The following is a 14,517-nucleotide window of genomic DNA, read 5'->3' as shown; positions in this document are numbered from 1 at the left end:
TTCAATGCAAGCTCTTTGATTAAAAATTAAAAGCCTTCGCAAGGTGTACAATCAACATTTCGCAAAGAAACACTTACTGAACATTCTGACGTCAGCGAGAGCCATCGGGGACGCGGCAAAGGCAAGTTTGAAAGAAGCTGAAGATGATCCACTTGATGAGGCTGTCGGCGCGCACTCGACTTCCTTTCAAGGAGATCTCCACGTCCTCGTTGGGAAAGAAAACGATAATTCAACGAAACGTCGTCGTTCTCTGCTTGAAATCGTCGGTAAGAGTTCACGTCGACCACGTCGCTTCTCACATTCACCATGATGTCATGTAACTTAAGTTTCGAAAATCTCACACCTCGTGCATTTTCCAAATATTTTGAAGAGTGGGGTCTTTTTTTTTATTTTCGCGTTTCGCCAGCGCGTCCTACGACGCACACGCCGCGCAACGCCCGCACACCGTCCACACGATAACTGCGGGCGGGCCTATCGCGTCGAAACGACCATGAAACCGCGCGTCGCGTCGGGCACGCGTCGGTGAGGAAAGATGGAATTGGAAAAAATTGGAAAACTAGAACGACGACGCCGCGCGCGCCGCGCACGGCGTCGCGCCCTAGTGGCGATCTACACCACACCTGTATACTGTGTTTGAACGAATCACCACATCTCGCGACGTGCGGTGCTCGTCGCAGCCGCGCATCTCGCGCGAGTCGCCGAATGGGCGATTTCGAAGACGGTAGCCTTTTCCCGGCACCTTCTCATGCCGAAATTTGTACAAGGTAAAACACAAGTTGGAGTACCCCCCTCATACTGTTTACCCATACATGACGTGACGGATTATGACTCAAGAAAAGGTGTGCACAACCTACCCCGAGATTAGTCAAAATCCGAACGTACCGATCGATCGCCAAAGACACCTCGATCGATCGCCAGCGGCGACGTCGCGCGGTAACCGCCTCGTCGCGGACGCGACGCGTTATCCGCGCGCGACACCGCGCGCGGACGACCGCGGGCGATGGCGACGCGCGCGATCGCGAGTGCGCGATCGCGTGCCCCCGCGCGCGCGCGCGAGGGGACGTCCCTCGCGCGCGCGCGACGGTGGACGCGATCGCCCCATCGCGGCGTCTCGGGACGACGGTCGCGCGCGACGCGATGGACGCTCGACGCGGTCTCCACCGAGGACGCGGAGGGGTGGCGACGGGAGACGTCGAAGGCGAAGGAGACGAGGCCGACGCGGACGACGGTGGCGGACGCGGGGCGTGGGGTGGACGACGTGCACGCGCGGACGCGCGTCGCGCGCGAGGCGAAACGGCGAACGGCGCCGCGCGGCGTCCCGGGCGTGTGCGACACCCCTCGGAGGGGTGACGCGAGCGCTCTGGGAGCGACGCGAGTGGTTGGATGTCCGGATGATACGGTGAACTTTGCGGTGTACACGAGCGCGGCGACGGCGGTGAGTTTGGTGCTGTGGACGCCGGAGGGACTGGCGCGCGGAGAGATTGCGGGCGAGATCGAGTTGGACGAGACGACGAATAAGACTGGGAGCGTGTGGCACGTCGCGCTGCCGCGGTGCGCGGAGGATGTGCTGTACGGGTACAGGGTGGACGGGCCGTACGAGCCGGAAGCGGGGCACAGATTTGATAAGAGCAAGATTTTGCTCGACCCGTACGCAAAGTTCACCGTGAGTCGACCCGAGTACGGAGTCGCTTCGAAGAAGGAGGACGGGACGGAAGATTGCTGGCCGCAGTACGCGGGTGGGGTGCCCAAAAAGTTGCGGAGCGATGGGAAGGAGGATTTTGATTGGGAGGGCGTGACCTCGCCAAAGCGCCCGATGCGAGACTTGGTTGTGTACGAGGCGCACGCGCGCGGGTTAACGGCAGATTTGGAGACCAAGGCGAAACCGGGAACGTACGCCGCGATAGAGGAGGCCCTTCCGTACTTAAAACAGCTCGGTGTGAACGCAATTGAGCTCATGCCGTGCCACGAGTTCAACGAAATGGAGTATCACAGCCTGAACCACGTCACCGGCGAGTTCAGGCGTAACTTTTGGGGATACAGCACCGTGAACTTCTTCAGCCCGATGACGAGGTATGCCGAGGCCGGGGCGGACGATTGCGGACGCGAAGCGGCGAGAGAGTTCAAGCGAATGATTCGAGAGTGCCATCGAGCGGGAATAGAGGTCATCATGGACGTTGTCTTCAACCATACCGCGGAAGGCAACGAGCAAGGCTTGACGCTGTCGTTCCGAGGTTTGGACAACCGCGTGTACTACATGGTCGCTCCAGAGGGACAATTCTACAACTACAGCGGGTGTGGCAACACGATGAACTGTAATCATCCCGTCGTGCGCGAGTTCATCTTAGAGTGCCTTCGGTATTGGGTCCTGGAGTATCACATTGACGGCTTTCGATTCGACTTGGCGAGCATCCTCACGAGAGCTTCGAGCATGTGGGATCGCGCGAACATTTTCGGTGAACCCACGGCGGAGACGCCGATGTTGGAGGAAGTGGTCATTGGTACGCCACTCCAAGATCCGCCGCTCATCGATGCCATCAGCAACGATCCGGTTCTGGCTGGCACAAAGCTCATCGCCGAGGCGTGGGACGCCGGAGGCCTGTACCAAGTCGGGTCATTCCCGCATTACGGCGTGTGGTCAGAGTGGAACGGTAAGTTCCGTGACGATGTTCGCAATTTCATTAAAGGCGTCGACGGGTACGCCGGTTTGTTTGCCGAACGCTTGTGCGGAAGTCCCAACCTTTATGCCGACAGAAGTCCGTCCGCGAGCATCAACTTTGTCACCGCCCACGACGGTTTCACTCTTCGCGACTGCGTGAGCTACAACGAGAAGCAGAACCATGCGAACGGAGAGGAAAATCGCGATGGAGAAGAGCACAATGCCTCCTGGAACTGTGGCTTGAGCTGTGATGACGACGGAGAGTGCTGGGATCCCGAGATAGTCGCACTGCGAGATCGACAAATGCGCAACTTCGTGGTGGCGCTCTTCGTCGCTCAGGGCGTTCCGATGATGTATATGGGCGATGAGTACGGCCACACTAAGTGCGGCAATAACAACACGTATTGTCACGACAATGCGTTGAACTGGATCGATTGGAGCGAGGCGTCGAGCCCACTCGCGGGTGACGGTCTCGCGCGTTTCACAAAACAAGTCATCGCGTTGCGGAAGAAGCACAGCGCCTTCCGTCTCGATTCGTTTCCGAGCGCCGATAACATTCAATGGCACGGTCACCTTCCGGATACTCCGATGTGGGACGAGGAGTCGCGATTCGTGGCCTTCACCCTTCAGGACAAGCCCGAGACGGATAAGTTTTACATCGCCTTCAACTCTCACCACGAGCCGGCAATGTTAAAGCTCCCGTCACCACCTGAAAGATGCAAGTGGAAGCTCATCCTCGACACCTCTTTGGAATCACCGTTCGATGTCCTCTCCGCCGAGGACATCGCGGAGGCGGATTCGTACACGGCAGAGGCAATGTTTTTGCCGGGACTTCGCAAAAACACCTACCTCTGCGCCGATCGCTCCGCCGTCATCTTCCGAGCCGTTTCGCTCGCGTGATCGCCTCGCTCACCGACGCATTCATTCACTACGAATAACATTCTTTGCTTCTTTCTCTCTCCCTTGGCGGTGTTGAATATTCATTCATTCGTGTACAAATCCGACCCCGCCGTCGCGCGTCGCGACACCCGACCGACCGACCGACCGACCGACCAACGACCGACCGGTCGACCGGTCGACGTCGCGACTTCCCGACGCGCGCGATGGACGACGCCGTGAAACCGCGCGCGCCCGTGCAACCGATGCGAATGATCCGCGACGCCCACACCGGGGTCGACCGCGATCCGACGTACGCCGAGGCGGTGACGTACGCCCGAGCGCTCCCGAATGGGGCCACATCGGACGATTTCACCGGTCTGCACAAATGTCGCGGCGGTGACGCGTGCTCGGGATGTTTTCGACCGCTGTGCGCGGTGTGTCCGATCTGTGCGTATAATTGTCCGTGCGGCGCGGGGTGCACGGACGTGATCTGGTGCTTGTGGGGCATCCCGATTCCGTTGTTTTCGTGCGTCACCGCGTGCGCGTGTCGAGAAGGCGACGAATCCGGCGCGTTCATCGCCAGGGATAAGCAGCAGATGAAGAGCTGCGCGCTCGTACCCCTCGATCCAAACAGTGGGAGGTACGCGGTGTACTTCGCGGAGGGATGCGAGGGATGCGACCGGGTGTTCAGGGAGGACGCCCGACCCGCGTGCGTGGCCGAGCCGTTGTTCGGCGCGTCGAACGCGATACAAATATAGCGCCCTTCGGCGACGTCTCGCGTCTCGCGTCGGTCATTCTGTGCACGCCGTGCCGTCCGAGCGCGCGATGAAACGATGTAATTATATGTGCAGCACGTCCTTCGTGACGTCGGTCGCGCGTCTCATCCGTCCGTCCCGGACGTCCGCGGCGTCATCCCTCCGAGACATCCACGTGGCACGTTTCAGCCATCGACGACGTCCGGACATGTCCCCCCTCGAGCGCGTCCTCGCCGTCGTTCGCGATCGGGTCACGCGCGATGCCTCGCTCGCTCGCTCGCTCGCTCGCGATCTCTCCGTGGTCGCGACGCGCGGTCGGACGAGTTTCATGAATGATTACAGCCCCGGGGTCTCCGCCGAGGACTTGGTGGGGATTTTACCGGACGTCTGCGACGCGCTCTCGACACCGCGCGCGGACGTGTTCGCGGCGACGATGCGCGGAACGACGTTCGTGATAAACGCGCGGGCGCTCGATGGGGAAGGGAGGCGGAGGACGTTCGTGTGCCTGGACGGAGACGTCCCGGAGCTCGCGGGCGGGACGCGCGCGCGGGCGACGGCGGAGGCGTGGGATCGAGCGCGACTGGCGATGTCGCTCGCGGTGCGGGCGATGGGGGACGAGCGCGTCGTAATCGATTTGGACGCGGTTCTAGAGGCGAGCGGGAGCGCGTTGTCGCCGGTGACGATCGCTGGGATATTGCTCGACTTTCCGTGCGTGTACGCGATGGAGGCAGAGTCGATGACGAGCGCGGCGGCGGTTTTGTCTTCGTGCGCGCTGAACGTGCACTCGATCGAGTGCGCACTCGGGGATGGCGATGTGTGCTCTGTCTATGGCTGGAGCATTCCAAGTTCGCTACAAATCGATGATGAGCGCGTGTCTGAATGGTTCGACTCCGCGTCGCAAGCGCTTCGGATGCTCGGTTTCCGCGCGTCGCACAAGGTGTCTCACAACGCGTCTGGGAGCGTGAAGATAGTTTTTTAGCGTAGTCTAGCTTTGTCATGTAGGGGACTAGTATTAGAGATTAAAAACGCACCTATTCCTCGTCACTATCTTCGTCATCGTCGTCCGAAGCTTCCGAGAGCCACTGAATGAACGGCTTGACCTTCGAGAAGAAGCGAGCGTCGCCGCCATCAGACTCAGCGAGGAGGTCCTTACGCTTGGCGTTCGCCCAGGCAAAGAGAGCCTCTTCTGCCAAAATATCGGCATCGTACAACGCCTTAAGCAACTGCGCTGCGATATTGAGCACGCGAGCGCCACCAGTTCTGGCTGCGAACGGATCGGCGGAAAGTGCGAGTGCCTCGAGCGTGCTCACGGCGCGGACTTGCTCCGACATCTTCTTCAAAACACCCTCAAGTGCATCGCTGTAACCCTCGATGTTCTTGACAATGGCCGCCAACAGTTCCTTGTCACTCTCCGGGATAGACGCCGGATAGACGCCGGCGCCATTCAAGTGTGCGGGAGCGGTGAAGGCAAAGGCAACGATGGAAGCCAAGACGTAGGAAGCCACTTCGCCCGCGGTGCGACCCGATGAAGAAGACAGCGCGCTGATGAGAGATGAAACGGATTCCACATCACGCTTTTGTGCCTTCTCGAGATCGAGCACTGCCTTTTCAACCGACTTTTGGAACTCAATGAGCACCGTGGTCTCCTCCGCCTCAATCGCGGCACCGAGAGTAGCTCGTCGGATTGTCTTCTTGGAGTAGAAAACGGCGGTACCGTCTCTTCGCAGACGACCGAGGAACTGCTGAAGATCTTCCCACGCCAAAAGTCGACCCAGATCCTCTTGCAACAACAACGTATCGACGGCTGGACAATCTGTACCGTAGATAGAGGAGTAGTCAACAACCAATACATTGAGCGGTGGCGAGCGGCCACGGAGCGAATCAGGAACCGTCAAAAGCGCCTGGTTATACAAACGTTTCACCATGGGCTCAGTCCCCGTACCGCACGCGTACGCAATACCCTTGGAGAGCATGACCAAGGTGTTGATGTCGGCTTCAAGCGCTTCGGCGAGGCTAATCTTCAACATCGGTCTGAGGGTCACAATTCCAACTGCACCCTCGTCACCGCCATCCTTGTCGGCCTCTTCATCCTCCTTCTTTTTGCGCTTTTCAGCCTTCGCGTTTTCCTTAAGAATACGCTCCGCCTCCTTGAGCTTGTTGTTCATCTTGTGAACGTCTTGGATCCATGCCTCTTGGTTGCCAAAGCCAGCGAGCTCGAACGCCATCTTACGAGGATCGAGGCAACCGACCATGGTTACACCCTCCTTCGAAAGAGCGCCACGGATACCGTCGACCTTGCTTGGGGCATCCTCGCCGGTTTTCCAACGGACTTGCAGCCTTTCAAAGTCTGCCTGCGAGAGGTTGGTGAACGTTGGTTCCATGGCCAGGCGCAGCGTCTTGACGTCACCTTGGACTTTTTCCCACTCACCACCCGGAGGCGTGATCTGCAACAAGTCGTTCCCGTGTCGCGACGACAAGTGACGCAACAGCAGGCAAGGCAAGCGGTAGTCTTGCATGACGCGTTGATACTCGGCATAGTTTTCGAACACGTTGAGCGTGCTCATCGGAATGAACTCACTCGTACCCTCATTGAACACAGCAAGCTTGGACATAGGTAGTTCGTACGGCTCTAAGCTGATTGTGATCTGATTTGCATCCCGCGGACCCCGCCACCAAGGTTCAAGACCTTCCCAGGCCCCGAGCGTGGCCGACGCTAGCACGGCGGTGTGCGGCATGTTGGCCTGGATGGTCGACACGACACCCAAAACGTTGGGGTCGAGGTGGATCCCCATGTTTGGTTCGTCAAAGTACAAAAGAATCTTCGATTGGTGATAGAATGAGCTCTCGGACTCCTGCGCGGCAGCTTTAAGCAACGCGCCAGTTGTGTTAAGATCAGCGATGATGATGTCCGGCTTACCCGCGCCGTGATCCTTGAGCTTGTAACCTACATCAGCAGCGTACTCGAGCTGTTGCTGGATGGTACCGGAGCCGGCGCTCACCTTTTCACCGATCGCGCGAGCGGCTCGGAGCGCCTTCTTGTTTCGAGCCTTGTCACGAATGGAGTACGGACGACGAACTTGGTGAAGGGTTCCGTCCCCCGAGGCGTCGCGGGCGGCGGTCCAGTATGGCACTGCGTGTGCCTCGCACTCCTGACCGACGCGCTTCAAAACTTGCTTGGTCGGCACTGAATACACCAAAATACTGTCTGGATATTTCACCTTCAACAAACGCAGATGGACGAGAATGGCGGTGAACGTTTTTCCAGAACCCGTCGGCGTTGACAAAATCACATGTAGGGGTTTCGGGAGCGGCTTCACAGCCTCCTTCGCCTTCGCCGTCGCCGCATAGTGCTTGTCCAACTGTTCGATAAGTTCGTGTTGGTGCTTGTACATGCGTGCCACACCCCCGGACTGCGCCCCCGACTTGTTCGTCCACGCGTGCATGGCCGCGAAGGTTTGATCCTTGATCCTGTTGCTCACGCTGTTCCACACAATCTTACCTGCGATCGCCTGCACGCTCCCTTCGCCGTGATTCAGCGCCTCGCGCTTCAAGAACAACAAATCACCAGGCTGCGCCTCCTTGATCGCGTTCAACCACCTCAGCGTGTGCTTTGCCGCGTCTCGCATTGCCTTGAGCTCGTCGATAATCGCCCCGGGCCACAGGTTCGACAGCCGCTTCTTCTCCCCCTTATCCTCCCCGGCTCGCTCATACTCGGACGGAAAACACTCCTTCGCCAGAGCCTTGTACACATCGCTCTCCTTCCGCTGAACGTAAAAATATTCAAAAACCTTATTTTTGATCAAATCCGGCGGCGCGTCCAGCGCCCCGTCCCACGGCTGGATCTCTCGCATGATTCGGAACCCCGCGCTCCCTCGCACCTTTGCCACTAAATCGCTGTTATCGATGTCCGCCCAATCATTCGACGATAACGACGACCCGACGTCGACGTTCAACGACGCCTCACCCGGCGCGAACGTCGTCGTCTGTTCCTCTCCATCGCCGCCGCCGATGTGCGCGTCTTCGTCAAAGTAATCGCTATCGCTGTCGCTCATCGCCCGCGAACGATCTTTGTCGCCGTGACCTCCGCGCGCGCGTTCGATCACTCCCACCCGTGACCGCGCGCGCGCGGACGAGGACGACGACGAGGGACGACGTCGACGTGGACGCGATCGCGAGGGACTCTCGCCCGCGCGCGCGGTGCCGCCCACCGGGCGATCGATCGGGATCGATCGATGCGCGATCGATCGACCGTCGATCGATCGACCGGACACATCGATCGATCGACCGGACGCACGCATCGATCGACCGGACGTCCACATCGATCGACCGGACGTCCACATCGATCGATCGACCCACATCGATCGACCGGACGTATCGATCAAACCACATCGATCGACCCTACCGATCGATCGACCGGACGTCCACATCGACCGTACACATCGACCGTCCACATCGACCGGACGTACACATCGATCGACCGGACGTCCACATCGATCGACCCACATCGACCGGACGTCCACATCGATCGACCGGACGTCCGCACCGATCGACCCCATCGGTGGCGCCGCCGGTCGATGCCGGATGGGACCGCACGCGGGACGACAGACGAAACCTCCACCGCGAGGCTTTCGGTCGAGCGTCTCGAAGTGGGCGTCGCGCGGACGTCGAGCGAGGGAATCGCCGCGAGCGCGTGGTCGAGGCGAGGACGGTCGAGGTCGAGGTCGAGGGCGCGATGAGCGGTCGACGACGACCGGGTGGGGCGCGAAAGATGAAGGCGTTCTCGCGGGTGGAAAACCTCACGAGCTCGAACGCGTTCGATCGAGCGCTGCGACGACGGGATCAGCTCGTGTTGGTGGAGTTCGTCTCTAATTACTCCCCGAGCTCGAAATCCATGGCGCCGTACATGCAAACGCTGAGTAAGACGGCGGAGTTCAAGCGGATTCGATTCTGTCGCGTGGATATCGAAGCCGTCCCGGCGGTCGCCGAGCGGTGCAACGTGAAAGCGCTGCCGACGTATCAGTTGTATAAGAACGGAGAAAAGTTGGAAGAGATGTCTGGGGCGTTACCGTCGAAGTTGGTGACGATGTTAAAGGAGCACAACGTGCGGGATGAGCGTGGGGGGGTGCTGAAGCTCGTGGGCGTCGTCTTGGGCGTCGTCGGCGCCTTGACGGGCGTGCTCATACTCAAGCATCGAGTTGAGCAGCACGAGATTCGAGAGGAGACGAGAAGGAAGAATGAGGAGACGACAAGGTTGGCGAAGGAGCAGGCGGAGCGAGAAGAACGGCAGAGACGACGGGGTGGGAAGACAATTACGGCGATTGCGAAACAGGAGGAGGAGGAAGAGGAGGATTTTGAAGAGTTTGTTTCGGACGACGTCGAGTGGGAAGACGACGATGAATAGAGTGAAATTTTGTTCGTCTTGTTAATGAAAAAGAACGATTGCTACGCTAACGCTGATGTCGCTTATTTCGTTTACCATTTGAACTCTGGAATGTTTTGGGTGTCCACCGGGGGCTTCTGAGGGGACGCAGGCGCACCGAACGCGGAGACGCCAGCTTGCGCGAACTGATTGCCCACGAACGTACCTCCCATCGGTGGCATCGGTCCGTCCATTTGGGGCGTCCCGTACTGCTGTTGCTGCTGAGGCATGTATCCAAATTGTTGCGCGCCAGCGCCCGCGGCGCCCATGAACTGCTGTTGCATCATCATCTGCGGCATCATCTGCGGTCGCGGCTGATATCCGTACCCTTGGAACGTCTGTGGCTGCTGTCCCATCCCCGGCATCGCCGGCTGTTGCCCAATTCCTGGTATTCCGTGCATCTGGGGCTGCATCTGTTGTTGCTGGAATGCACTCATCGGAACACCGCCCTGCGACGCCATCACGCCTCCCTGAAGCTGATCCAAACCACTCCCCACGAAAGGTGTCGCCGACGCACCTCCTATCGGCATCGTCGGTCCCGACGCCGGTGTGTCGAAGAGGTTCATTATGTCGTTCTTGGAAACCTCTCGCTTTGGTGGCGCAACTGGCGCCGCCGGCGCCGCCTGAGGTGCAGCAGTCGGCGCCGATGCGAAATCGCCCCATCCATCATCAGCGATGGGTATCGCCGCCGTAGGCACTACGGTCGCGGGCGCCACCGAGAAATCGCTCCACTGATCTGATCCGTTCAACGCAGTCGTGGGCGCCGCTGCCGGTATGGCGGAGAAATCCGACCACTGATCGCTCGCGAACGCCGCCGAGGCATCGTTCGTTCCGCTCACCGGCGCCGACGCGGTATCATTCAACGACAACAGATCGAACGCTCCCCCACCGTTCGCCTGCGCGGGCTGCGCCACCGCTTGCGTCGCTTGCGTCGCTTGCGCCGCCGTCCCGCTCGCCTCCTCCTCCGGCCCGCTCCTCGTCTCGTCGACGTACATCTTCCGCTCGTACTTCTCCCTGATGAATCTTTCGCACTGATCCCTCGTCCACGTCGGCGTCGGTTTCTTCCCCACCGGCACGTTCGCCTCCCAGTACGCGTTCGCGCGCGCGTTCCCCAGCCCCGACACAAAGTCCACCTGCGCCTCGGTCCACTTATCCAGCGTCGTCGACTTCACCTTTGATATGTGCACCCCCAGCCCGCGATGGGAACCGCTGCAGCTCGTGCAGAAGAACACCCCGAGCGAGGTCGACGCCCATCGGGGAAGTCTCGAGGAACACTCGGCGCACGTGAGATTTTCTGGTCGCTTGAGAATGTCCACGAGTCGCTTCTGCAGGCGCTGTTGCTCGCGATCGACGGCGCTCATGGCGGACGTTTCCGCGCGCGCGCTCGGGCGTCCCGAAGTCCCGAAGTCGCGTCGTCTTCGCGCGCGCGGTGTCGCGGTGTCGCGCGAGACGGCGTCGGATGGGGTCACACTCGTGTCTTCACGTCACACGCTCGCTCGCGGAAAACGCGCGAAGCGTGTCCTCGCGCGCCCGAGCGAGCGAGATATGATACTGCGACACGCGTCGACGCTCAACGGCGCGGTCTCCATCGTTCTCGCGAGCGCGAGTCCGCGTCGACGGGAGATTTTAACGAAAACTTTGGGTCTGACAAACGTGGTGGTGGTCAAGAGCGCCTTCGCGGAGGATTTGGACAAGTCGAAGTACGACGGCGCGGCGGCGTACGCGGAAGCCACGGCGTGGAAGAAGGCGATGGATGTGTGTCAGAATTGGAGCTCGTACAGCGATCTACCGATGCCGGATGTGGTGATATCAGCGGACACGGTGGTGGAGTCGGCGAGCGGGACGGTGATGGAGAAACCGGGAGACGCGAGCGAGGCGCGGGCGATGTTGCGGGCGCTTTCTGGATCAACGAGTCGAGTGCACACCGGAGTGGCGATCGTGACGCCGAAGGTACGCGTGGATCGCGTCGGGGAGCTTTGTGGGAAAGTGTTCAGTGAGACAACTCGAGTGGAGTTTGCAGAATTGGAAGATGAAGAAATTGACGCGTACATCGCCACCGGCGAGCCTTTCGATAAGGCAGGTGGGTACGGCATTCAAGGACCAGCGGCGGCGTTCATTCGAGGAATTGTGGGGGATTATTTCAACGTCGTAGGATTTCCAGTGCATGCGTTCACTCGAGAGCTCGAGCCGATGGTTGGAGACATCTTGGAGAGAGCTTGAGTCTTGAGTTTGAGCAAGAAGTGATGTTATAAGTCAGTCGGTAGCAGCTAATCGTTGTATCTATCTAGTATAATTTATCAGTTCCCGTTTGAAAGTCATACGCTCCTACCTTTCGCTTAATCGTAAGGGTATCCGTGCCCGGGTTGTACTGAGAAGTTTCTGGCGTGAAATCTGGAGCCAACCTAGTTTCAGTTGGCATCCCATCGCGAAGCATCCATAGCTCGACGTCGGATACGTTGGAGATCTTCTTCTTGTCACAAAATGCAGCAATCACTCTTTTCCATTGCACCGTTTGGACGACTTTGAAGCGCTGAGGCTTACTGCCGGCAGTGCCGTCCCCCGTGATGCCATCTCTTACAGAAAAGTAGATGAAGGCCTTTGGCCTCATGTAGAGCACATAGGTCTCATTCGACGACTGAGGCGGAAAGATGTCCTCGAACTTATCGTCATTCCCTCTCTTATAGTAAAGACGTTTTGGCCTTTCCTTGTACTCTCCGTCGTTTGCAAGGACTACCTCCCGCATGTCAAGTATCGCCTTAATTGTATCGTCTTCTTCACGCGCTAGGCGTTCGCGATCGAGCATAAATTTGAACGGTGTACTCCCAGTATTCTCCACACACTCCGCGTACTCGAACACACTGTTATCGAAGTACGTGCTGATTTCTTCCTTTTCCCGGGAAGTCTTGGGTACGATGAATTCATGCACACAGTTCCTGCACAGTTCCTCCACACTTTCAAAAACTTCAGAACTTGTGGCACTGAGTGGCACGGGAATAATCACGATCGTCGCCTTTAGACGGTCTAAAGTCGGCATTTCTTCTGGGCAACGAACCTCTGGAAGACATTTGTTGCCGAGAACAAACAAAACGAGGGCATGGTTCGTCCTATCTTTCATCATCTCCACGTTAATAGACCCACGCGGAAGAATCATAAACGCGCCTGGCACCCCCGAATCTGGTGCGCCTTGTGCACTAGTCAGTTGAGTCGTCGACGGCGCTGAAACAGCTTTCGAAGCCTTGGTGTGATGCGCCGATGCGCTCGTCGGCTTGACCGCCGACGGGTTGTCTACAATCCGGGCTGCCTCCTCGATGATAACGTCGGATGGCGGAAAATGCTCGCAAATTTTGAGTTCATGCTCGTCTAGTGCACGTACTTTCATCAAATCGCACGCCTTTTGCAAGACGTCAACCGAAGATTGTGGCAACGGTGGCCACGACCCTTTCGCCGCCGCGAGCTCCTTCGTCCACATTTCCAATACTGCCTCCTTATGTAACATTTCGTAGTTTCGACTCAGTCCTCGCATCACGGCCTCATTCACGAACTTCTTTAGTGCAGGGATAAAGTCGTTTTCAAGTCTTTCTCTGAGATGGTGGAACGGTATATAAAGCGCAGACAGGATCTCGTCGAGCAGAAAGTCAGTTTCATGGCGTAGCGTAACCCACATTCCATGTGTGAGTAATCGAATGATGCGGCAATAGTCTAGTAAACTCACATCTTGGTGACCCAGTTTGTCGTCCCCTACAGACACATAATTGATCACGCCTTCGACACGAATCGTTAAGATCTCCAAGAACATGTGAGCCAATGTGAAGGTCTCGCAACCGTGTTTGCGACCATTCGAGAATGCGACACAGAACGTTGTGGGCGTCGCCATGAAAATCTCATCCTCTTTATGAATCGGCCGGGCACAGAGCCTGTGATGTTCGATTCGTAATCGCACGACGTCCATATGTACATTGTCACCCAAAAACACCTCTAATGCCTGCGTAAAGTGCACCCAGGTCCAAAAGTCCCAAGTCATTGTGTAAATGGAAGAGTGAACATGTTCTTTGTCCATCGTCGCCAGCTCACTGGGTACAAACTTCTTATACAATCTGGTCAACTCGTCAATGCCGTACTCCTTCTGCCTCGCCACTTCTATCTCCACTTTCGCCCGCATCCGATTTCGCAACCTATCCTCATCGTTCTCCGCCCTCTTATCGAACGCGCACTCGCCGCACACCTCCAACCCGTGCTCGTTGCACGCCTGGACCCTGCACGTATCAAAAAACTCCCGCTCACCGTCGTTGAAGTACCCCGCCGAGCCGCGGGAATCCGCTCTGAGATACTTCGCAAAGTCCACCCCTCGTATCTTCGCGCATGTCCCGCACGAACACGTGCTCTCGTGCGGCTGCTCGTACGCTCCGGACACCCCCCAAAGCTTGCGCGTCGGATCCTTCGTCGGCGCGTTGTCCATACCCCTTCGTCTCCGCGACATCCAGAGCCACGGCGCCATGGGATAGCTCCCAGCCGGACACAGAATCTCCCCGCCGTCAATTCGCGCCCGCAACGCCTTCGCCCGATCCGCAAACTCTCGCTCGACCTCCTCGAGGTATCGTCCCATGTCTCGAGCGTCTTCGCTGACGAAACTCTCGTCGTTCGGGTCGAACAGCGGTAGGCGCGCGCGTACCGCCGTCACGATTTCCATCATGGTCGTCTCCATCGCGCGCGCACGACGCCGGCGTCCACGCGTCGCGATCTGAGACGACACGTTCGACGCATCGTGGGTTGCGCGCGTCGCCGCACTCATCTCCGCGCGCGCCCGTCGC

The 14,517-nt window shown here is 58.5% G+C and overlaps 8 protein-coding genes across 8 annotated transcripts; 5 read left to right on the top strand and 3 right to left on the bottom strand.

Moving 5' to 3' along the window:
- Window positions 1-1,000: 1,000 nt before the first annotated feature.
- Window positions 1,001-3,556, top strand: OT_ostta14g02180 (Glycosyl hydrolase, family 13, catalytic domain; the record flags this gene model as incomplete). Its single annotated transcript, XM_003082998.1, has 1 exon — window positions 1,001-3,556. The coding sequence occupies one exon, from the start codon at window positions 1,001-1,003 to the stop codon at window positions 3,554-3,556; it is 2,556 nt and encodes an 851-aa protein (XP_003083046.1).
- Window positions 3,557-3,759: 203 nt separating this feature from the next.
- Window positions 3,760-4,293, top strand: OT_ostta14g02170 (unnamed product; the record flags this gene model as incomplete). The annotated part of the gene is made up of 1 exon (XM_003082997.2): window positions 3,760-4,293. The coding sequence occupies one exon, from the start codon at window positions 3,760-3,762 to the stop codon at window positions 4,291-4,293; it is 534 nt and encodes a 177-aa protein (XP_003083045.2).
- A 205-nt stretch (window positions 4,294-4,498) lies between these two features.
- Window positions 4,499-5,269, top strand: OT_ostta14g02160 (Protein of unknown function DUF4504; the record flags this gene model as incomplete). Its single annotated transcript, XM_022982592.1, has 1 exon — window positions 4,499-5,269. The coding sequence occupies one exon, from the start codon at window positions 4,499-4,501 to the stop codon at window positions 5,267-5,269; it is 771 nt and encodes a 256-aa protein (XP_022841362.1).
- A 52-nt stretch (window positions 5,270-5,321) lies between these two features.
- On the bottom strand, window positions 5,322-8,342 carry OT_ostta14g02150 (MIF4-like, type 1/2/3; the record flags this gene model as incomplete). The annotated part of the gene is made up of 1 exon (XM_003082995.2): window positions 5,322-8,342. One exon carries the CDS (start codon window positions 8,340-8,342, stop codon window positions 5,322-5,324), a length of 3,021 nt encoding a protein of 1,006 aa, XP_003083043.2.
- A 680-nt stretch (window positions 8,343-9,022) lies between these two features.
- Window positions 9,023-9,691, top strand: OT_ostta14g02140 (Thioredoxin-like fold; the record flags this gene model as incomplete). The annotated part of the gene is made up of 1 exon (XM_022982591.1): window positions 9,023-9,691. One exon carries the CDS (start codon window positions 9,023-9,025, stop codon window positions 9,689-9,691), a length of 669 nt encoding a protein of 222 aa, XP_022841361.1.
- Window positions 9,692-9,762: 71 nt separating this feature from the next.
- OT_ostta14g02130 (Arf GTPase activating protein) lies at window positions 9,763-11,070 on the bottom strand (the record flags this gene model as incomplete). Its single annotated transcript, XM_022982590.1, has 1 exon — window positions 9,763-11,070. One exon carries the CDS (start codon window positions 11,068-11,070, stop codon window positions 9,763-9,765), a length of 1,308 nt encoding a protein of 435 aa, XP_022841360.1.
- Window positions 11,071-11,254: 184 nt separating this feature from the next.
- OT_ostta14g02120 (Maf-like protein) lies at window positions 11,255-11,929 on the top strand (the record flags this gene model as incomplete). The annotated part of the gene is made up of 1 exon (XM_003082992.2): window positions 11,255-11,929. One exon carries the CDS (start codon window positions 11,255-11,257, stop codon window positions 11,927-11,929), a length of 675 nt encoding a protein of 224 aa, XP_003083040.2.
- Window positions 11,930-11,993: 64 nt separating this feature from the next.
- OT_ostta14g02110 (unnamed product) lies at window positions 11,994-14,411 on the bottom strand (the record flags this gene model as incomplete). The annotated part of the gene is made up of 1 exon (XM_003082991.2): window positions 11,994-14,411. One exon carries the CDS (start codon window positions 14,409-14,411, stop codon window positions 11,994-11,996), a length of 2,418 nt encoding a protein of 805 aa, XP_003083039.2.
- Between the last annotated feature and the right edge of the window lie 106 nt (window positions 14,412-14,517).

This window comes from Ostreococcus tauri, assembly GCF_000214015.3.
Source record: "Ostreococcus tauri WGS project CAID00000000 data, contig chromosome 14, whole genome shotgun sequence".
NCBI lineage: Eukaryota > Viridiplantae > Chlorophyta > Mamiellophyceae > Mamiellales > Bathycoccaceae > Ostreococcus > Ostreococcus tauri.
This window is presented reverse-complemented; position numbering and strand designations above follow the sequence as displayed.